This window comes from Trachemys scripta, chromosome 10 (assembly GCF_013100865.1).
Source record: "Trachemys scripta elegans isolate TJP31775 chromosome 10, CAS_Tse_1.0, whole genome shotgun sequence".
Taxonomy (NCBI): Eukaryota; Metazoa; Chordata; order Testudines; family Emydidae; genus Trachemys; species Trachemys scripta.
The window spans coordinates 65,764,799-65,789,156 of NC_048307.1; the positions used below are offsets into that span (position 1 = coordinate 65,764,799).

The 24,358-nt window shown below is 41.1% G+C and overlaps 1 protein-coding gene across 2 annotated transcripts in view; it reads right to left on the bottom strand.

The window, feature by feature from the left end:
* Positions 1 to 23,214, bottom strand: part of CEP152 (centrosomal protein 152) — a 48,126-nt gene extending 24,912 nt beyond the window's left edge. For both annotated transcript variants that reach the window (XM_034784686.1, XM_034784685.1), the window contains exons 1-10: positions 23,143 to 23,214; positions 19,951 to 20,086; positions 12,874 to 12,974; positions 12,511 to 12,577; positions 11,946 to 12,290; positions 10,390 to 10,558; positions 9,142 to 9,282; positions 6,780 to 6,919; positions 2,073 to 2,273; positions 533 to 680 (exon numbers count right to left, since the gene is read on the bottom strand). In XM_034784686.1, the coding sequence (XP_034640577.1) occupies positions 533 to 680; positions 2,073 to 2,273; positions 6,780 to 6,919; positions 9,142 to 9,282; positions 10,390 to 10,558; positions 11,946 to 12,290; positions 12,511 to 12,577; positions 12,874 to 12,974; positions 19,951 to 20,040 (1,402 nt within the window). In that variant the 5' untranslated portion in view covers positions 20,041 to 20,086; positions 23,143 to 23,214. The remainder of the gene's footprint in view (positions 1 to 532; positions 681 to 2,072; positions 2,274 to 6,779; positions 6,920 to 9,141; positions 9,283 to 10,389; positions 10,559 to 11,945; positions 12,291 to 12,510; positions 12,578 to 12,873; positions 12,975 to 19,950; positions 20,087 to 23,142) is intronic.
* Between the last annotated feature and the right edge of the window lie 1,144 nt (positions 23,215 to 24,358).

The window sequence follows — 24,358 nt, forward strand, 5'->3', positions numbered from 1 at the left end:
AACAAACCCAAAATAAGCCACTCAAACCAAAACCTGCACACAAATTTGCAGAGGTTTAATGAAGTCCATTTGAAAACACATCTAGCTAAACCACTGAAAGTGTGTGTGTAGACAAGGTCTGAAACCACTAGCCACCAATTAAATACTCATGGCTTTGAGTCATTATTTATCTGGGCCACGTGACAACACTATTTCATCACCAATCTCCTAAACCATCCAGTGCCCTGAGGCACAGTTTTTAAGAAACTGGACACAGCCATATTGCTGAAGTTAGTGTTTATCAACAGTAAACTGTGAAGTAGTACAAGGGACAAGTTTTACACATTCATGCTATGTATCTTGCACTAGGAGTTTGCCCTAACATTTCACTTCAAATCGAGAATCATTTAATGAATTTCAAATATATGGTTAACTTATTTCCTCCCAAAAAGTCGAATACGTGTTTATTAGTCACGCTGCACCTGTTATGCAATTCTATCCTTATTGGAAGTTGTTTCTGCCAGAGCAGATAAGGTGCATGCACAAGACTAACCTGTTTGCAGTAAGTTTGCACACTGCTTTTGGCTTTCTTCTAGGCTCCTCGTCAGTCGATTGATTATCTCTGTTTTTTCTAGTTTGCTTTCTTCTAGCATTCTTTCGAGTTGCTTCACATGTTCCCTTAGATTACAGCAAAGATCCTTCTAATGAGAGATTTTTCAAGTTACAAATCCATCACTCTCACAGGCAGTAGTCTAAATAGTCATCTAGTAAAATTTAAAATACAATTAAATTAAGCATATATCAGAGATAGTGAGACAATACTGATAGTGGTTTTCCTTAGTTCATAAACATAGCAGAGAAAGTATGATCGAAATGCTTTTAAGCTACAAAGTCTACAAGAATCTCAAGTTGCAGTGGGGGAGGCCTAGGTTGGATATTAGGAAACACTATTTCACTAGGAGGGTGGTGAAGCACTGGAATGGATTACCTAGGGAAGTGGTGGAATCTCCATCCTGAGAGGTTTTTAAGGCCCGGCTTGACAAAGCCCTGGCTGGGATGATTTAGTTGGTGTTGGTCCTGCTTTGAGCAGGGGATTGGACTAGATGACCTCTGAGGTCTCTTCCAACCCTAATATTCTATGATTCTATCATCAGCTCATATCACATAACCTAAACACTGTCTTCATTGCAAAAAAAAAAAAGTGTGTGCCTTAACATCAAGAAACCTACTTTGATGTAAATGTTAAAACAAGTAGTTTTTACCTCACCCAGCTACATCAAGGTAAGCCCCAGGCAGGGGTCATAGGGTTGACCTCAACTAGCTACACTGAGGTAAAAACAACAGCACCTTGTTTCTGATAAAAATTGTATATTGAAATAGCTATCTTGATGTTTTTTATTTTTCAATGAAGACAAAGCCTTAGCAGCAGAATGCTTAGTGGAGGAAAGAATGGTGATACTAATATAATGCCTTCCAGTTCACAATCAGTTACCAGTTAATCCTCAACATACCCCAAAAGAAGCATGTTTTTCAATATTATTTTTACAATTTAATTTTGTTTCCCACCTGCAAAAGAGTTTAAGCGAGGGAAACCAGTCAGTTCCTGATTTCCTGGGGTGTGCTCAGACCACACCTCGGTTTAAAAATTATACATCAACTATAAGAGTCAATTCCTTAAAAGCGTAACAATGCAAAGAGTTGATTAAGGTGTGACCCTACCATGTACTATAACTGAAAGAAATTAGAGAAGTCTTAGGTGTTACTTGTAGCAATAATAGTTAAAATCTTTTCATGTAGAAGTATTGGGTGGGTTTTTTAAGTATCTAACTAAATCATACTCAAATGGCTTTGTGGCCACGCAAGGCAATGTTTATAAACATATCATATATTGTGTTCATTTAAAAATGTTGTGACTTTTGTGTCTACTTCTCTCTGTTCTGTTACCATCTTCTGGAAGGTAGGATTGAGATTTACAGGCCATTTGGAAGAATGGTTCCAGTCTAGTTTCAGAAGGGACTGGATGGGAAAAGAGTACAGCTCTACAGTCTTCTGTGACTTAGGCAAATATTCAGTGTTCTAAATTTCATCCTAACCTGCTCCTGAAGTGTTGAGTTCGTAGCATCAAGTTTCTGTTCTAATGACAATACTTGCTCTTCATACTTCTGCTTCAGGGCTGCAACTATGGTCTCATGCTGTTCTCTGGCTCGCTGAAGAGAGTCAGAACGCCGAAGCTCTAACAGCTGCTGCTGCATGCTCTCCATGGCTAACTCTGCCACTTTGGATTGTTTGAATAGCTGCAAAAACCCACAATATAGAATACTTGAGTTCAATTACAAAAAGCTATGTACATATAAAGGCTTCAAGAGAAGTGACTGCACAGTTAAGAATGTCCAAAGTTCAAAATACATTTTCATAGCTTCATCAATTTCAAGGCCAGAACGGACTACTGTGATGATCTAGTCTGACCTCCTGTGTAATTTCCCCAAAATAGTTCCTAAAGCATATCTTTTAGAAAAATATCCAATTTTGATTTAAAAATTGCCAGCGATGGAGACTCCACCATGACACTTGGTAAATTGTTCCAATTCTCAATTACCCTTATTGTTAAAAACGTACACCTTATTTCCAGTCTGAACTTGACTAGCTTCAACTTTCAGTCATTGGATCCTGTTATACTTTTCCTCTGTTAGACTGAGGAAATCATTGTTCCCCATGAAGGTACTTATTAGATGGTAATCAAGTCAACCCTTAACCCTCTTTTTGTTAAACTAAGGCCTTGGCTACACTTGCAGCTGTACAGTGCTGTGAGTTAAACCTGTCTTCGTACTGGTGAGTAGGGAAAGCGCTGCAGTCTGTCCACACTGACAGCTGACAGCACACTGTCGTGGCCACATTTGCAGCGGCATTGGGAGCGGTGCATTATGGGCAGCTATCCCAGCATTCAAGTGGCTGCAATGTGCTTTTCAAAAGGGGGGGTGGGGTGGAGTGTGACAGGGAGCGTTGGGGGAGAGAGAGAGAGAGTGGGTTTTTGGAGTGCGGACACACACCCTGCCTTGTAAGTTCCGACCCCTCTCCCGCCTCCACCCCCTCTCACTTACTGAAAGCAAAGAGCAGCTGTTTGGTTTTTTCCTCACAGACCAGACAAGCAGCCACTCGCCAAAACGGACCTGTCCCCCACTCCCACCCCCACCCCCCTGTGCACCACCTCTCTCTTCAAGCAAACATTAGCTGTGGGCGTTCCAAAGGGAGCCCCCCTGCCTGCCTCTACTCAGTCACAGCAAACAGTGTTTGTTTTTTTGATAAGCAGCTCCCAGAGCGTCCGAGTTCACAACAAAACAGAGGCATCACAACAAAACAAGGAGAGGAAGCTTCATTTAAAAGGATTATGGGGAGTTTCCAGAGGTCAATCACTGCGTAATAAGGTTACTCCCCGTTTACACTGGACCACCAGCGTCTGAGCCACTCCTCAGCAGCTGTTATTCCTCTCAGGGAGGTGGATTACCTGCAGCGCTGTAGCCACGGAGATACAGCACTGCAAATGCCTTGCCAGTGTGGACAGGGAGTGAGTTACAGCGCTGGGGGCGGCTTTATTGCGCTGTAAATCTCAAGTGTAGCCAAGGCCTAAATAGAGCAAACTCCTTGAGTCTATCACTATAAGGCATGTTTTCTAATTCTTTAATCATTCTCGTGGCTCTTCTCTTAACCCTCTTCAATTGATCAACATCCTTCTTGAACTGTGGACACCAGAACTGGACACAATATTCCAGCAGCAGTTGCACCAGTGCCAAACACAGAGGTAAAATTACCTCTCTGCTCCTACCTGAGAGACCCCTGTTATGCATCAGAGGATTGCATTAGCCCTTTTGGCTATAGCATCACACTTGGAGTTCGTGTTCAGCAGATTATCCACCACGACTCCCAAATCTTTTTTCAGAGTCACTGTTTCCCAGGATAGAATCCCCCCATCCTGTAAGTATGGCCTACATTTATTTTTCCTACATCTATACAGTTACATTTAGCTGTATTAAAATGCATATTGTTTACTTGGCCCATCTTAACAAGAGATCCAGATTGCTCTGTTTCAGTGACCCGTCTTCTTCATTATTGGTTAGAATTGGGGGAGTGGTAAATTACACCCACCTTTAATGTTGGGAAACAAGTACTCTAACAGAATGGGTGCTCTGACGGAACTCCGCATTGTATAATTCAAAAGAAGCCAGTGCTAAAACATAATGCCATTTAGTTAATAGGATACAATCAAGGTCCCAGCACATCAGCCTTTGTCAGCAGGACTTGTACAGAGTCCCAGATACTTTAAAGATCCCTAGAGACTTTGCAAGGGGAAGGTAAGCTGCAAACACTGCAGAAGAGCCCCCATAGAGGCGTGGGCACACACACATCTGAGAATGTAATCACAAGAAGTTAACGTCACGGATTTATCTTACAACACAAGTCAAAGTAAATACGATTCTCCTGAGTCAGCTGGGACTGCATCTTCTTCTAAGAGGAGATCAGCCCCACTGGAAATCCTATGTGTGCACACACACAAGTGTGCATTATAAACAGCTCTTGCCAACTCCATTTCCAACCAGAAGTGTATGTTTGTTACTAAAAATGTAATATTGTAGGATCCATCCCTAACAGGATGAGTTAGCAGGAACCAACATCAGGTTGGAGCGCAAGTTTGTCTCCTTGGGTGTGTTCTAATCAGTTGTTGGGGTACTTTGGCTGTTAGAAAGATCTCCATTTCTTAAATATTGTTTGCATAGTATCCTTACATCTCTTTTTGATAAAGAGTTTAGCAGGTGAGGAATTTTATGAAGAAACTTTAAAATTCTCCTAGGTTGCCCCAAATACATATATTTTGTTATCTGTATATCAGTCAAAGTACACTAGACAAGTGAGAGACAAGCCTAAACCAAACATTTTATAAACTATCACCATTGCTTCTGCAATCCTTACACAAGCATAACTCCCATTGACTTCGTGAAGTCACATTCCAGACTCACAGGGCCTGATGCACAGTCATCCTGCCCTTTGCACCAAGTATGTCAGAGCAATAGGGCAGCAATGCCACTATAAGAGCCCTCCAAAGGAATACCTCCAATGCCTTCTGTATCCCTACACAAGAGCCCTCAACGAAGGGGGCATTCTTGATTGTGCTCTGGGAAGAAGGGGACTTTCCGACAGCAGAAAGGGACATGACCAGGAAAGTCCTGTGCCGTGTTTATTTCCTGGTTGCTGCAAGGCTGTGGGGAAGACAGGGTACCTCTGAAGGCTGTCCTAACTGTATTGTGGGATCAAACGGCCCCAGCAGCCTTAGTATTAGGGGGGAGTTGGAGTGCAAGCCACCTTAGCCAGGCTCTGCATGGTACGGTGATGACATATCCATTTAGCCAATCAGTTTTGCCTTGTGTAGGATGTGACTGCTTATTTTTAAGCAAATCCCTCCACTACAAAGAAGTAAATTGGAAGCCAACTTCAAGCTTTAAAGTGACTTGTCAATGACTTATTCGGTCTAGAAGTATCTGAACAGTTCACTTTCTTAAGGGATAGGAGCATCAGGGAAAACTCCTGTCCTTTTAGAAAGCTTGGGCTACATTCCACTTAAGTTGCTTCTACCCACCATCCACCAAAACTGAACTAAAATAAATGACTATGGGCTATGAGTAGATTGTTACACTCTTGTTCCTGGATTGGATGACATGAAATAAGTGGAGGAAAAGGAGACCAGCATCATATGATATGTAAGAAAGTTGCTATACTTCCTAAAACCATTCTTTAGTCACTTTTGACATTGAGGAGTTGCGAAATCCTCAGGTTCTGCATATGTTCTGTCAGGTAGTAGACATATGCGACACACAAAAAATAAAATAAATCTCATTGGATTATCTGTAAACTTTTTTATGACCCAAATCACAGCAACGTTCCTCCCACTTCAATAGCTGTGACGCACTTAAAGACCATTACAATCTGGTTAATGATATCCAAGTGCGTCACAACCAGTACAAAATTCAGAATTTCCAATGTATTTATCTTTGGGAAAGTAAAAACATCCTGTTTTGATTCATGGAGACAGAGCGGTAACAGAGAAGGCCTTGTAAAGCATCCAGAGAGGTATGCCAGAGTGGAAAACACAAAAAACAAAGTGCTCAAATGAATCCTTATAAGAGATACTATTGACATCTTTTTAAAAGGTTCTGATAAATCAAAACAGTTTTTTCATTGAGGTCTGACTCCCATCAGCTAATGTGACTCATTTAAGACTAAGAATATTGGTGATCTGAAAAGATGTTAAACAATATTCTTTTCATTATAGACGCTTCATCTTGAACATGCAGCAGTGAAAGAGTAACACTCCATCTTAACCACTGCAACACTTTAATAATATTAAAAAAAAAAAAAAAAAAAAAAAAGGCAGGGTTAGCAGATAGTAGGACTTCTGATATTCAAAGTAAATGATGTTATCACCAGAAGAACCAAGACATCTGAGAAACTATGGATTTTATACTTCCAGATTGCAATTACAAAACTACGGAATAACTAACTATGTAAATTAGTGAGGTCATATTTACTAGGGTCGATTAGGGGAAATTTTGCTAATTCCAGTCTGGATAATAGATTACACATTATAAACCATAATTTTTACACTAGAAGTTCCAACTCATTAATCACATACTATTATTAGTCATTAGCATGTCCATAAGAGTATATTAATCTTTGTTAAACTTAAGATTCACTTTTGCATCGTAAGTACAACTACAGAAATTTCCCACCGTTACAGATAATAGTTACAATACCTGCTCCTCGTTGGCAGTAAGGGTTTGAATTTGGGTTTCAAGTGCTTTAATTTGACCTTCAAGATGTATCTCCCGTTCTTTTCCATTTTGATACAGTTTTTGGGATTCCTGGAGGCTGAGGGCCAAGCCATCCTTTTCATCTTACAAGAGAAATACATATTTAAGCATCCTGGGAGCTATGAGAGGAGTTCTGCAACAAGCCTTTCTGGAGGAATTTTCATTTGGCACCTGGGTCTGGGAGTATAACACCTTAGTGGGCCTCCTCCCTCAACCTAATGGGTTGGAGGAGGCAGAGCTGACTCTCCAAGAGTGCAGCCAGCAACAACCAGACCAGCAGAGGGGCAGGGAGAGGCCCAGCCAGGACCCTCTGCACCCTCAACATCCTAGTATAAAGAACCACCACTCTACTTGCACAAGCAACCAGCACCATCACATGCGGCAGGGGATGGGATGGAGGAAACAAAATAGGACCTCCTAGAAGATGAATAGACAGGGACTTGCCTAGAAACAACCAAGGATGTCAGCAGACTGGTTACTGTTTGAACTTTGGCCATTATTTTCTGTCTGCTGCTTGCTTTTTTTGCCCAACTTTCTTCCCACCCTTTTCCCCTCCCTACCTACTCCAAACTCCTCTCTTCTTTCCTTCCCTCCCCACCTTGCTACAATTCCCTCTTTCCTCACTCCTGCCCCCACACAAAGAGATTAAGACAACAAAGTGTGTACCCATCATCACTGAACACTGTCTCGGTTGTGTCTATCTCCTACCCTTCGTCCAATTTTTTATTTTTAGACTGTTTGGACTCTCTGGGGCAGGGACCACATTGTCCTGTATGCTTCTACAGGGTCTAGCACAGTGCCGCTCCAGATCCTGACGGAAGCCTTTGAGTAATACTGCATCCATTCTCGCCAGGATGCTCACATTAGGTATCACCATGAAGTTTAAAGAATTTCACTCTAGGGCTATAAATATAAAACAGTTTTTAAAAGTTAAAAAAAAAAAAAAAAAAAAACCCAAAGAGGTATTGAATTAGGCCTCAATTTGGGAAAGTACTTAAAGTTAAAAATGGTCCTGAACAGAACACTTTCCTGACTCAAGACTTTAATATGATAATAATGGGCACAAGTAGTTCAGCAATCATTGCTCACTGCACCCAATTAAACAGACCTCTCTGGAACCAGCGGGTGTACTAACAGATCTAGAGAAAGCACTTGGTTATTATCCAGCTGAAAGTAAAGGTACTACAAAAGCAGCAATTTAGCAGGAAAGAGGGATGACTCTCTCTTCCTTTCTACACATACCCCTTCTAGCCTCCTCGCTCTACCATTATTAAAATGCCGGGGGCTATTTAAGTATATCAATAATAAACCAATATTTTAGAATTGGGATCCAGATTAGTGTAGTGTAATTTATTTAATAATCACAGAGATTTGACATGGTGGGTAATGTGTGTCAAACAGATGAGAAAGTACAGAAGTATTTTATCAAGATTGAATTTGGCTCTTGTTTACTGAATTTCTCTTTTTCTTTAGTTATCCATTTATCTGGTTTCTTGCACTTTCCTCTGAAATAGCTGGTATTGGCCACTGTCGGAGATCACTGCTCCGATCTAATGAAGCCATTCCTATATTATTTTAAAAAGTACTATAAAGAGTGAAAAAAGTTTCAGTGTAACTGTAAGCCTTCAGCTGTACACAAGAGGGCTAAGTTTCCGCAGCGTTGCACCTGTTTTGAGTAAGTGAGTGCACAGGAGGTTTAAAATGCCAGCAAAATAGAATTCTTCAGTTGTTTGAACTGCTGATAGTATTTTTACACCCCCATTGTGTAAATGACTACAAAAGGTGCACAGGCCGTGGGGTGGGGTGGGAGGCGGGAATCATGCTCAGATTCAGAAGCCAAATCAAGTTTGCAAGTACAATCAATGTTTGTTGGGGTGTGTTAAACAGAAAATTGATGAGCACGTTAAAAGTTAACAAAGTTAATAAAGACTGGGAGTGGCTGGGTCACTGCAAAGAGCAATTTGCCCTCCGGGATATTCACCCTTCTTGTCAACTGTTGTGAATGGGCCACCCTGATTGAATTGGCCTCATTAGCACTGACCCCTCACTTAGTAAGGCAACTCCCATCTTTTCATGTGCTGTATATTTATACCTACCTACTGTATTTTTCACTCCATGCATCCGACGAAGTGGGCTATAGCCCATAAAAGTTTATGCCCAAATAAATTTGTTAGTCTCTAAGCTGCCGTAAGGATGACTCGTTTTTGCTGATACAGACTAACACAGCTACCTCTCTGAAACATTAAAAGTCGTTAGATCTCAGTAAATTCTAGAAATTAAAGGTCCATATAAACTTTTGTTTTACCTTTGACCATTGCAAGCTGATGATTCAGATACCTAATCTGCTGTGCACTCTTTTCCATCTTTTCAGTAAGTTCTTCCAGTTGTCTCTCTCTTGCTTTATTAAGAACCTGAAGTTGAAGAATCTGCATATTGTCCGCAGAATCTGTTGAAGTTTAAAATATAACTAACTTTCAAACAAGCTAGCTTTTGAAGAGCGCATAACATTCTTACAGTACAATGAATTAGTCTAAAATAGATTAGATGGTTCCTGCCCCAAAGACCTTATATCTTCTGAACAGTGCCAAATTCATCGTTGGTGCACAATATATAACTCCAAAACAGAGAATAATTATACAACTTGCTTACTAAATAAAGTGCACCAGCTCACGGTCCCACCATTAGGCCTGAATTACAATGTTAGCTAAAACTCCACACAACTATCAGAGCATTAACATTAGTGTACTTACAGTAAATTCAGAGTTCCATTCTTAGTCATCTAGAGACTTTTGACATTTCTCCACTAAGCCTACAGATTTGACGTTATAAACATTTATTGGACAAGAAGGTGAACCGTTCAAGGCCCAGTCTTGTAAGCAGCAGAATGACTCTGAACAGGTGCTGAGCGCCATTAGACCACTGTGAGTGCTACAGCTGCATAGCTACAGTACTGTAACCCGGTAGTGTAGACACAGACTACAATGATGGAAGGGGTTTTTCCATCACTGTGGGAACACCACCTTCTCCAGCAACAGTAGCTAGGTAGACTGAAGCATTCTTCCGTTGACCTACCTGTGTCTGCACTGGGGGTTAGGTCAGCATAGCTACAGTACTCAGGGATGTGGATTTTTCACGTCCTTGAGCATGATGTCAACCTAAGTTTCAAGTATAGATCAGACCTTAGCTCCTCCCAATGCAATCAATGATACAAGAGCCATCAGCAGAATAAAAGAATTCAGCCTTTACTCAGGCAAAATCCTACTGGCCTACAGTGAATATTATGAAGCATTTAAAACTGAATATACTGATCAAAAGAAACGGTCTATTCTTATTTTCATTGTAATAGGAAGAAACTAGTACCACCTCAATGAGCTCTATCCCTCAATAAAAACTTAGAGTAAAGGTTAGCATATATCTAAGGTATTGCTGTATTTTTCCTTTGTGCTCTTGTTTAACAAAGCCTAGGATAAAATCCTAGCTCCACTGAAGTCTTCAGTGGTACCAGGATTTCACCCCAGGATTCTTATCAAAGCTTGAAGTGGATAACACTTACTCTCCTCAGTACCCAAAAACTCCCGTTGCATCTCTTCAAGCACTTCATTTCTTCTTGTTGCATCTTGGGTTATTGGGACTTTTTGCTGAATGGCATTTTGATATGGTTTATATGTCACTTTGTAAGATTCCACAGTTTGGCCGTTAGCAACTTCAGATGCGCCAAATTGCTGTTGTGACAACAGATTAAAAGTAAGGACAACTGAATTAAAGTTACCCTCATCTTGCACACAAAAGTATTTCCCCTTTTGGATTTACAAGGTTTGATATTTAAAAAAAAAAAAGGAGTTGCAGAGGCTCATTATTTAGACTCCAATCCAGCAAAGCACTTAACTATGTCTGTTGTGCCACTGAAATCAGGACTACACACATGCTTTAGTGCTTTGTTGAATAGGGTCTTATTGGCAAAGTTTACACAGTCAATAGGAAATCAGCACATCTAGTACCACTTTGTGCTAATGATTCTATAAATAAAACCAAACACTACATTTTTATGCTTGAAAGTTCAGCTAATTAACTCTGAGTTACTTTAATATGATAACTGATTGCAGAAGCATATCACGTTGTAACAACTGGAGACAGAATCAAAGAAATGTAGGACTGGAAGGGATCTCGAGAAACCATCGAGTCCATCCCATTGCACTCAGGCAGAATTAAATATATCTAGACCAACCCAACACACATTTATTTAATCTGCTTTTAAAAACCTCCAATGATGGAGATTCAATAAGTAATGGAATAGGTTACACCAAGGGAGGTTAACTGTCCTTATAGTTAGAAAGTTTTCCCCCATATCTAGCCTAAATCTCCCTTGCTACAGATTAAGTCCATTATATCTTGTCCTATCTTCAGTGGACATGGAGGACAATTGATCACTGTCCTCTTTATAACAGCCCTTAACATATTTGAAGACCTCTCTCTCTCTCTCTCTCACCCCAACAGAAGCTGGTCCAATAAAAGATATTACCTCACCTACCTTGTCTCTCTAATATCCTGGGACTGACACGGCTACAACTACACTGTATACCTCACGCCCCCCCCCGCCCTCAGTCTTCTTTTCTCAAGACTAAACATGCCCAGTTTTTTTTAACCTTTCTTCATAGGTCAGGTTTTCTAATCCTTTTACCATTTTTGTTGCTCTCCTCTGGAGTCTCTCCAATTTATCCACACCTTTTCCAATGTATGCTAGCCAGAATTGGACAGTACTCCAGCAGAGGCATCACCAGTGCAGAGTAGAGCAGAACAATTACCTCCCATGTTTTAGATACAACTCTTATGTTAATACCCCAGAATATTAGCCTTTTTCACAACTGCATCATGTTATTGGCTCATCTTCAATTTGTGATCCACTATAACTCCCAGATTCTTTTCAGCAGTATTCCCCAGTTATTCCCCATTTTGTATCTGCGCATTTGATTTTTTTTCTCTAAACGGAATACTTCGCACTAAAATCTAGATCTTCTAAACTGAAAGCAGCTAAAATAATACTCTAGCATCAACACTTAAATCATTAAAATACTTACAAACAAGAAAGAAATACATCAATATTTTAAATACCTTCAGATGTTCCTTTGGAGCATCTGGAAACTTTACTGTTTTGTTTTGTTGGTTATTTAATTCCTGTGTATGGCCATTTGTGTATGGTCTAAAATTTTCTGGGAGATGATATACATTGTTCTGTTGGCAATGACTTGGTGCTTTATACCCATCTCTGCCGAGATATACATCATCAGGATCCTCTTCACTCTGTCTATCAGAGTAGTCCTCTTTAATTTCGTAAATGCATCTTTCCTTGTCCGCGTTGAGCTGGTCAGTCCAATTACTGGCATGTGTTTCACCATGATTATTTCCTTGGTCATACAGGAACTGTTCAGGATACAAATTCTGTCCCTGTTCATAGCCCTATGAACAGATTAGAGATTTGATATTCTTCCTTACCTGAACTGTTATCTCATGTTTTTTCCTCTTCGATTACAAGCTTGTCAGGACAGGCAATGTGCATTACTATTTGGTTTGTAAAGGATCATATAAAATACTGTACACTATAAATTACTAGATCAAAAACAAGCTATTCTGAATGAGAAGACCCTATTATTGGGTCACAATTTTGTCGGGGACTTACACTTTGGGGATTAGTTATCAGCAGATGATCATTCCACCTGGCCTCATGCTCCCAGGGTTCATGTGCTCTATATATAGAGAAAGAAAATATATCATGAAACATTAGTAACCATACTGGAGGGGGGGGGGGGGAGGTAGCTATGTCCATGTTCTCTGAAAGAGAACTAGATTAAACTATTTAGCACCTACTTCATTTATTGTGGAACCTAAGGCCTGATTAAAGTTGTGGTATATTCCCATTATTCGTAAAAAAAAGTTAAGAAATTTGTTTGTACACCATCTGCCCATAGATGGAGCTTCAGCTTCACCACACTCTTTTTTTAAAGCATGCAAAATGACTACCAAGAAAAATTAACTTTCTTACTGCTCTGCATCCTCATGTATGCTACAATCAGAGTAATTAGAGAGCTGGTCTCCACTATCATCCAGCATGTCATGGGGAAGGTCTGTTAATAGTTGTTGCAACTGAAATCAGACAAATAATACACACATTAATACAGTACAATTTACTCATGCTCTTTTGAAAACATATGCTTCAACTAAAAAAAAGTCATACACATGTTAGAGACTGAGGAAATACCAAATTCACGTGAAACCCAATTTTCCCTCCATTGAGAAGATGCCACTCAGTTACAACAGGGCTACCATGGCAACTCAGGGACACAGTTAGGTTAAGGATGCTGATTTGTTGGTGGAGTTACTACCCTAGTGATTTCTCTGGCAGGTACTTGCAGGAAGTGACTTGTGCTGAAGAGTCATTGGATCAAGCGTCACAGAACAGAGCCTCTTTTTGGAGTGCTAACTTGCTGGAACCTCTCCCCCCATGCTAAGGTGCACTCCTTGGGTGCTTACCTCAGCAGAATTAGTTAGCGGATAATAGGGGGAGGATTTAGCAGTCCTTCACTTGCAGCTATGAAGCATACAGAGTGGAGTGCTGATTACAGAGTGTTCCACCCAATGCTAGTATATACAGCAGATCAGAGTGCTGCAGTAATCAAAGATGTTCAAGCAGAACAGGGGGCAGGGCAATCAGGCACTAACTGAGAAAATCCAACAAGCTCAAATCCAGGAAAGAGAAAGTTATGTTGCTCTTGCCCTAGTGGCAGCCCAGAAGGAGAACAGAAGTGGCGATGATTAATGTTCTCAGTTACTGTATATTGAGAATATACAATGAAATCAAAATTGTAACATGTAAACGTGTCACTTTCCCCACCTAATACGCAGTTTACCAGAGTACACTCAGCCTCAAAGCCTCTATTTCACAAGACAGATTTCAAGGTAAGCTGACTGATGGTGAGAAACGATCAGCTAGATAGCTGAATACATCAATCAACAAGTCTCCCAGGGAGGAAACTAGTAGAGCAACAAAAATGTCCTTCAAAATATTGGCCATTGATTTTACTGGCAATAACTAATCTTGAGGGTCAAGTATACTATCCACTCCACCAGATGAAGACTGCTGATAGAACAGTGGCAGGCTAGGTATACAACAGGGGTCGGCAATGTTCAGCATGCGGCTCGCCAGGGTAAGCACCCTGGCGGGCCGGGCCAGTTTTATTTACCTGCTGACACGGCAGGTTCGGCCGATCGCAGCCCCCACTGGCCGCGGTTCGCCGTCCCGGGCCAATGGGGGCGACGAGAAGCCGCGGCCAGCACATTGCTCGCCCGCGCCGCTTCTCACCGCCCCCATAGGCCCGGGACGGCGAACCGCGGCCAGTGGAGGCCACGATCGGCCGAACCTGCCGCGTCAGCAGGTAAATAAAACTGGCCCGGCCCGTCAGGGTGCTTACCCTGGCGAGCCGCGTGCCGAACGTTGCCGACCCCTGGTATACAACATATCTGAAAAAATATCTTGTGTATAAATTGTACATACTGGCGCATAAGGTGAACTTTAGGAAAGAGATTTGTCCTTATTTCTGGGCAAGACATCTCTTATGAGAGTCAAAAAGGGTCATTCCTGTGCATTTAGTTTAGAAGAGCATCGCCTGTGTGGGCCCAATAGTTGCAGTTGCTTGTCAAAGGCAGTTATTGCTCCTCAGACTACAGCTGGTAGGTCTAGCAGTCAGAGTATGCCATGCATGCTGTTTATTCACAAGTCAAGGCTATTTAATTAAGAAAGTTGACTGTTTAGATTAGGGCATGGGGACATTATAATTTATTCTATATGTAAATACACACCAGTCAAACCAAGAATCACTGTCAGCTAAAAATTTAGAATAGTACTTATAGTGTGTTTTACACTTCCAAAGTGCTGTACAAACATTAACTAAGCCTCTCAACTCTCCCCTGAGGAAGGAGTTGTTTATACTGCTGCAGTCAATGCAATGATTGAAATAATCAAGTATAAAAAGACGGCACTCCTCTAAAATCTTTAGAAAAATCATGAGATCTCCCTTGGCATGTTATTTAGGTAAGCTTCAACAAGCGAAAATCACCTCAAAGTTTTTAGGAGAAAAGCACCAAAACACATTTTAAATATTCACTGTCATGTTATCTTTCCCAAAGCAGTCTACCCTGACTTTCCCATATTTAATTATTCCCTTTGCCCACATAAATTAATTCTAAAAAATAAAATAATCTTCTGTACTTACTTGGAATAAGGAATCCTGTATAGAATGTACCTGTTCTTCCAAACCTTCAGAAAGGTTTCTGTACATAGCCATATATTGACCCTCAATTGGTAGATCTGGGCAGTACATTTTCTTTTTCTCAAAAGGATACTAGAAAGCTACATAACATATAATCAGTTATTGTATCTAGTGCCTGCGCCCAAACTTTGTTCTTCTCTAAAATAGCAGTCTACACATACTTGTTAATTAGAGCAGAAACATCAGCTGCTATACATGAAGTACAAAAAAAAAAAAAAAAAACTCTCTCAGAGTAGCAGTTATTACCACGAGAAAAGAAAATTAGTGTAACCCCCCCCCCCAAAAAAAACCCCAACAAAAACCTTTCAGATCAAACTCTCCCAAATTGCTAAATCTCTGTTTTAAGAAACCATTAACATACTCAGCTGCTTCCTAAGACTTGACACATATAAAGAGGAAGGCTGGAAGTGAGGGAAAATATCTTTCTAAATACCACCACCTCATCACTTAAACCTTTGTTTGTTTCCAGACATTCAACAATGCTATGGACTAGTTATATGAATCAAGCACCTTTTAGTCTTTCAACCTAAGACAATACAATGTAAAATTATAAGTAATCACTCTGAAGCCTCTAGCAAAATACCAAAGAAAAGGAAGAGAGAAGAGATGCCTTCTGCTGTATTCATATTGAAAGGACAAACTTTTACCTCTCTTCAAAACCTTGCTGGACTTCAGATATTTCTCTAGCTTTATTATTTCCATGAGGAGATCAGAAATGGAAAGCAGCAGAATTCAAAGTAGCAAGACTTTCCTTTTCCTTAACTACAACCGGGAAGTACTACTACCTCAGCAATTTTACTGGCCTCACCTTGGGGCAGGGACTTAAGTCCAGCAGAAGGAATTGAAGTGCAGTGAGCGTATGATCTAGTATACTGATAGCCTGCAGCAGAAAGCTGAGCACCCATCAAGAGTTAGTACAATGAGGATCTCTGGTAACTCTTATAAATTAGAAAGTCACGGGACTCCAAGTAGGCTGAGGTAGTATAGCATGGCAGTGGGAGCAGCAAGAGCAATAATTTGATGTTAATAACTGACCTGTCTCAAGACAAAAATCACTCAAAGATAAAGAGGACTTTATAGATTAAAAAAAAAAGCAGGTAAAAATAGAAAGGTTGTATGTCTCCCTGTGAGCTTGGTTCTAATACAGACTGGGACTCTTCGTGACAAAAATGACTGCCCAAAGTTTTGAGAGTCTACCCCTTGCTTGCTGCACTGACGGGCATATCCCCAAGAAAAAGAAAGCAGCTGCCTTTTTCCATTTTACCTACCACATGCTAGACAGAGCATGTGACTTAACAAGATACTCAGGGCAGTAAATAATCTTAGCAGGGCAGGGAGGTACATTTTTTGCTAGAAGTATTGGTTTTTTTAAGCTTACTCCACAAAACTTGTTAAAAACAGGTGTCAGGACATGATTTATGCCTAGTTATGAGAAGTGCCATGTCTTTGTGTCTCCTTGCCCCGCACACCCCACTTTTTTTGACAAAGAGGGAAAGGACCACCATATTCAGTTAACACCTAAAGTAGAAGAAAATCACATTCCACATGCAATAAAGTCACCGAAAATAATGCTAATTACCTTTAAAAAGTCCTGTTTGCCCAAACCTAGAATAAGCAAAGCCATCCAGGGGGATGGAAAGACCCTCACTTATAACTATGTCTGAGAAATAACAACATGGGCAATTACTTTGGTTGGTATTTACAAGTTTTCTTGTTGACATGTTCTCTAATGCACAAGGAAAGAGCATTTGTTTTATAAGCCCAGTTCTATGGCATTAAATAGCTAGATTAAACAGATGTCAAAGCAGTAACAACAGTATTGATAGATTACCACAACCAAAAAACACCTCCCCCCTCCACCCCAAATATCACCTTCAACCCAATCCTGCCCCTTCCCAATGCAAGTTTTATCTAGAAGAAACATCCACAAGAAGTGCAAGCACACAGTCTCATTAGATACTACAGCCAATCCAGAGCAACTGCACATGTATATGCACATAGATAAGTTCTGGAGTTGACCTTAAGTTCCTCTTAACCAATGCAAGACCACATCACATTTATGATCTCATCACCTGTGAGCACCCTAACCAGATGTGATTTACCAGAATCTGGTTGCCTAACACTATGGGCCCAGTGGTAGCTCCCCTCATTTCCTCAGGCTAAAGGAGTAAATCACAGATTCTAGCGTACTAAAATCGAATAAGTAGCCATTCTATTCCAAACTGGCCTCAGATAAAAGTGGCTAATCAAAGTCTTTCAAATATGCCTAGTTACATCTGCAGTTCTGGAGATAAGACCAACATGGGTATCCTGCAAACATCTAAGTCTTTAACCAGAAGAGGTTTCTTCAGGGAGCTGACTGAGATGCTGTCTAACATGGTACTAAAGTTCACAAGCCTCAGCCAAGGAGATCTGCAACATCTCACTGCTAACACCTCTAATATGATGGCCCCAAACCAGCTCTCTCTCACAGGCGATTTCCAGCTTACACACAGCCATTCACACCACAAATTTGACTTTATAAACAGTTCCAATCCAATAGGTGCTTCCAGTCCTAGACAGATCACCATATCACACAGGTAAAGATCATAACTGTCCCCAGTTCCAGGAAAGAAGCAGTAACCATCATAGTCAACTTCCAAAAGCTCATGGGTACAGTGAAATTCAAGATCATTAAAGAAAGCTCCACTCAACAAAGTGGCCAAGTAATAAAACTTGTAGTGAGACACTACAAATACTCTGACCTCTGCCTTCAATCCTCTGGCACCAAAGCACCCTCTGCAGTTCTGAGGCAGAAGCAGCAAGTAGTAATAAAAAAAAAGAGTCAGTGGAAGCAAACATAAGCTGACACAAAAAGAATGACACACAAGGAGTTCTTTCAGATAATACATCTTAGCAATAGTATACATCAAGAGAGCTTACATCACAATAGAGACCTCTTAAAAAAAGATCACCCCCCACTGAAGTATATGGAACATTAATTGCTTTGTTGATCTCAGAATGTCTTTTCTCAGTTCAAGAACACAGCATCTCTCACTAGAAGAACTATCACTATCCTTATCCAAGGAGAGTGGCACAGAAGCTACTGCTACAAAGAGAAGCAAAATAATTTTTGGGTATCAAGAGGTCATTAATTGTTTCCAAGTCTATTCTTTATTATCAATATTTACATAAAGGATAGAACACTTCACCATGGGACAAATACTGCCTCAATGTCGACAGGTGCAAGAAGTTCCCCCACACCGCAAAACAAGTGTGACCAATGCTCTCAGACGCTGCCCCTTTTCATTAAAAGGATAAAGATGAACTTTGAGAATAGTTCAACTGCTACACAACTATAACAACTGCTGCCATAAATCCTCTTCTCATAACCCAAATACACACACACACACACCAATCTTTAAATGGCACAGTTCACAATTCTCCTAAAACTGACCTTGGGAAGTCAAGAGACATGCCTTCAGCTAGAACAAGAGCCCCCCAAAAATAAAATAAAAGGAACTAAAAACCCATCAGCTGTTTCTAGTGAGATCATAAGAGACGCAAAAGTAAACTCAAGCAGATTGTGATGTCACCATAACCTTATCTCCCCTGACAACATTAAACCTTATTTTAAAAAGTAGCTGGTGATACTTCCAGAAAGAAATAGAAAGTAACTTATAACTAAGACAGTAAAATGTAAGTTCCCTACATTTAGGTTTGGCTAGGATACTGAAATTAACACTCCTAATTCTTCTGAAAAGTGTTGCAATGATCAAAGGACCAGACATCAATTAAGTAGTATTATTACAGAAATGTAGCAACTGTAAAGGTCAGTCTGTGCTACAGAACTTTGGCATTTACTATAAAACGATATTAGTGTCCACACACAAGAGTGCTTGTAATACCTCATAAGGTATCACAAGAGCCCATCATATCTTTAGATAGTGGACCCCAAAAGGGAGTGGGTGACACAGCAAGAAACCTGCACAGAGATCAGAGAATATTTCCTGATTCTCTAGTCACTCTATGCAAGCTATGTTGCTATTTGTTTGTGCTGTGTGTACTTGGGCAATGAGATATCTAGACATTTATACTGTACTCCTCTCTGTGGGATCTGAGTCCTAACCTTCCACCAGTTCAAGATCTGACTTTTTTTTTTAAACCTGGCAGCAAAGATTTGCTTCTTAATATTTTTTATATTTAATGTAAATCATTTTAATAGATAATAAGTTTACACCTTAGATTGTCAATTTCAAATTTAATTTTTTAATTGTTTTTTTAAATATAACCCTGTATTTAAATTTAAATAATCTGATTATTTTGATTTTAAAAAAATCAGTTTTTAGCCACCCTGAAAGCATCCAGCATGGCCAGACAAGGGAGCGCCTCAACTCCAAAATTAAAATATTAAAACATATTTTTGGTCACACCATCAAGCTGGTGACTAGAGTAGAAAATATTCCCCCACTCCTACCAAAACTTTAGCCTCCTAAGTAAGTAATCCTAACCAGGGGAGAGGTTGCTGAGAAATAACCACAGTTCCCAGGTGATGGAGGCCTTTAATTTTGTCTCATCATGTATTGAAGGTGTGCAGTTCTCGCAAAAAGTAGGATCTCATCTCTTCTTGACATTTGGTGTAATACTTTTAAAAACAGTGTACTGTAGTATTGCATGCTGTGCTCTCATGAGAGCCTTGGGAATTAAAAAATTCAAATTTATAATCCTTCAAAATAATTATAACTATGGATAAAAGAAATGAAAAGGAAAGAGTTAAACAAGCCTTCAGATTTATGTCATTTCTTTGCTTTCACCTCTTGCTCTCTTGCATAGTCCTCCTGGTCATATTCATCTTCTTCTTCATGTTGAGTTTGCAGAGCTCCACTGTCAAAGTCAAGTGACATTGTTTTCTAATAAGGTAAAGTTTTTGTTGTCCAACTTGTTTAAAACCTATCACAGGAGGAAGAAAAAAAGTTACATATGAGCAACAACAAAAATCAAGTGGACATGCAACACAATGTTTACTTCAAAACAAACACTGCAACTATCAGTGGATTACCTTGATCTTCCACTGTAGCGTCTCAATGTGTTAGCAAGACTTTTTAATTTCTAAGAATTCTGTGTTTTAGCAATTAAAACATTTAAATAAATAATGTTTAGCTGTCAAAGTGTTTAACCTTTAATCATTACATGAACATTCAAATGAACAAGTTACTTAAAATAATTTATGTTCATAAGAAGTATGTCAAAATATTTGGTCTCTAGGGAGTCAGTATGTATTCACTCAGTATAAGTGGATAAATACTACCTTCTATTAGTCCCGGGGGGAAGAGGGGGGGGCGGCAGTTTCGTTTGTTTTATAGTTCATGAAACTGACGTAAAAAATACTGGAAGTATGCCACTACCAGAGCACTGATACAAACCATAATAGAAGCAAAAAAAGTCCTGTCAATTAAAGACTTCTGACCATCCTTAATTAGCTGTTTAGGATTTAAATCTTTTCTGACCAACTGTAAGTGGCAATACCAGAACTACTACAGCAGCTTTTACAGCACTTTTATACCTAGCCTCCCTCTGCTTTTTTTGATATAGTTGTAGTACATGTTGCTATTCCCACCCCCAAACAACAGGTTTAATAAACGTGTCATTCCCAAATTAAGGAAAGCAGATGACATCCCATTGGAATCAACAATATAATGTTTTGGACATAATTACTTTAAGAGTGTTTGCCCACTTATACTTATTCTGAGTATTTCCTAGCATCCATCCCAAAATCTCCTTCAAAATATGCATAAGGTTACTTGAGCTTACTCGTTGCAGCAGTCATCTACTCCTCCCTTCAGCCTCTGTTTTTAAATCGTCTCTACTAAATAGCTCTTGCACCTGCATCTGCAGCTATTGATAATTTTCCCAAGCAGCAGCAGTGAAATTGACCCAATTCTTGTCAGTTTTCAATGCAGCTATTCAGAACCCTACTGGTAGCAGTAACATTGACCAAAAAAAGTGGGTGAGGTAATACAGTATCTTTTATTGAACCAACTTCTGTTGGTGAAAGAGACAAGCTTTTGAGCTACACACAGTTCTTCTTCAGATCTGGTCAGTCTGCAGCTTGACAAAAGCAATAAAGCAGTAGGCAAGAAGCAGTAAATAAGGCACTGAACCAGTCTGCAGAATTAGGAAGACAGCAATGCATTAGTTTAGCTTGATTTCAGGAAAGTGATCTTTGTAACAATATTTTTCTCTAAAAGCCTATTGTATTACATTTAGGTTCGAATACCTTCCACATCACAGCATCTGGGCAGCTTCTAACAATAAATGACAGGACTAACATCTATCACGTGTGGTTCAATTCTTCTCTCCCCTCTCCGCAGATGGAGAATTGTGTGCAGAATGGTGTTTTGGTAGAAATGTTTTATTTATGTTAATACGTACATGCTTTTTTTTAATATTAGAAGAGAAAAGATCAAATAAGCACACCTTGCACATGGAACTAAAGGTAGTGACGTTTGTGATGGTCATTCCAAGCTCAAATCCTGCATAAGTTGCTAACATCTACTCACCGTAAATACATGTATTTTTTGAAGTCCTGTGCACATAATCAGAGTGCACACACACTCATCTTTGAAGCATAAACACAAATATAACAGCTTCTCATCATACACATAGTACTAGGTCCATTGACAAGCCTCCCTTTTCTAAAGCTACTTCAGGGTTGGTAGTACTAGTTAAGAGAAAAACCAGCAGCTTGAAAATTACAGCTGGGATTTTCCGAGAGACCTAGGGGTGGCACCCACCACATAATTCAAGACATATAGATGACCTCTGAAATTCCTAGCCTACATTTCTAACTGAAAATTTCTTTACCTACTATATAGTTACAAATAACAGCCAAGATGACTACAACTGAAAGGCAGCAGGAAAATGCTTTTTTGTTCAATTTCTTTATTTTGTGAATTTCAGAGTACTTTGTGTATAATCAGGTTCACTCTTTTGACAATGATCAGCTGGGATTGCTTCCTGATGCAAAGTTCAGAGGAATTTGATGTTGTTCTAACTTGCTAGAAAGATGCTCAGAAACCAACAGAGGGTCCTGTGGCACCTTTAAGACTAACAGAAGTATTGGGAACATAAGCTTTTGTGGGTAAGAACCTCACTTCTTCAGATGCAAGTGACTTGAGGTGAGGTTCTTACCCACGAAAGCTTATGCTCCCAATACTTCTGTTAGTCTTAAAGGTGCCACAGGACCCTCTGTTGCTTTTTACAGATTCAGACTAACACTCATAAATTAGTGTGACAACAGAGACAGATTTCAAGTTTCTTCTTTTTTAAAGACTCAAGATATCGGACCCAGAAGTTGATCTGAAGAACAATTGAGTTTTTTAATCAACTAAAGTAGAGGGAATTCCTTTTGCTTCTGCCAGAGCAGCTCTCACTACAGAGCAATGAGAAAACATCCACTGCAGCCGTCAGGGGCACCCTACACTGGCTGTAAGGTCACTACTGTATTTCATTAGCCATTGGTCCTACACAGGAGTAGGGTTTAAGAATCTTTAGATTCCCCACCTCGCCCTCCCCACCCTCTAGTGACTTCAGCGGGACCCAGCAGGCTCAGGGCGAGGGGGAGTCACTCGCAGGATCAGTGCCACCCCCAGCGCAGCCGGATGCACTGGGGGGGGGGGAAGAGGGGGCTGGCAGGAGGCCCCGCCCCCACGGCAGCAGCACGGTGGGACCCGAAGGCTACAGCAGACCAGCCTATGGCCGGAGTTTGCTGCCCGGTCGCGCATCCCTCTCCGTGTTCCCATGGGAGCGCCAGCGGTAGGAGGCGACCCCCGGAAGGGGCGAGGCCGCGCTCGCTGTGGCCCCCAACTAGGGACCGTACCGAGCCCTGCGGGGCTTCTGAACCCCGCGATGGGGGCAGGGAAGAGGCAGGGCCGGCGCTCAGGGGGGCTCCTACTCCCGGTAGGTCCCCAGGAGAGGAGCAGAGCGGAGCCCGCACCGATACTCACCAGGGACCGCAGGACGCTGCAGTTACTCGCCTTCCATCAAATCCCACCGGTAGCCTTCCGCGTGACACAGCCTTTGAGTGATAGCCGAATCCTCCAGTCAGCGACCAGGCTGCCGTACTCCGCCCTAGAGTGCCCTGCTTTGGGGGCGGGACTTACTTGTCCCTCCTCATTCATGTTCAGTTGCGCCGCAAACCCCAGTGTTTGCAGTTTGAAAGCCGGCGCGGAAGGCCGCGGGAAGCGCTGCCGCTCGCTGATTGGCTGGGGATCTTAGCCAATAGCTGGTAGGGGCAGTAGGGTTCTAGTGGACCTCAGCTACTGGCCAGTCCTTTATCCCCCTTTTGTCCCCACTGTGCATCCCAGGCCTACAGCTGGGAGGGACCCTCACAGTAAGGGGATGTGGGACATGCACACACCAGGGGGGTCTACCACGTACAGATATGAAAGCAACATGTGATGCCTCACCACAAAACAGTGCCATAGCAACATGATGGCACCCTGACATGGCAACAAGACATGACATCACTGCAACATGCAATTGCATCACAGCAAGAGCCCATGACCATCTTAGGCTGAAATGTGCTGGTATCATATAGATGCCATGTGATGAGAGTTCTGAAACTGATTTTAAGATTAGCTGTTTGAGAGCAGCTTGTGGTTGACTATTAAATTGAGTATTGCTTGATTTCTTAATAAATCTCTGTGGGAGACAGGGGTGTATGAATAATGCTGCATATCACATGCTTGTATTGTAACATTTCCCCATTCACTGATAGCACTAGCTGATTGGGACATCCATGTTGTCCCTTTTCTGAATGGTAGCATTGGCTGGAGCCTTACAGGTTGGCTTCCCCATGGAGGGCACATCAGTCAACACATATTGAGTCTGGAAATAAGTGGCACCAATTCAGATACTTTGGTGGCAGGGGTCAAATTCCAGTCCTTCCCCTGCAGAGACCACATCCTGGTCCCTTCTCATCCCATTCTTCCTTCCGCAGGGAGCCACGGTCTCCGTTAGGCATAGAGTCTCCCTTTTCCCTTATCCATACAGCGAATGTGCCAATGGTTCCAGGAGCTGAGTTCTGAGGGGAGGCCTCTGCATTCAGCTGTATTAGAACACACTCCCCATGTGCCAAGTCACACCACCATTTGGCCCGACTATCCCTCCATCTGGACAGAAGGGCACCTAGCCAAATCTGAGTGGTATTTTGATCCCATG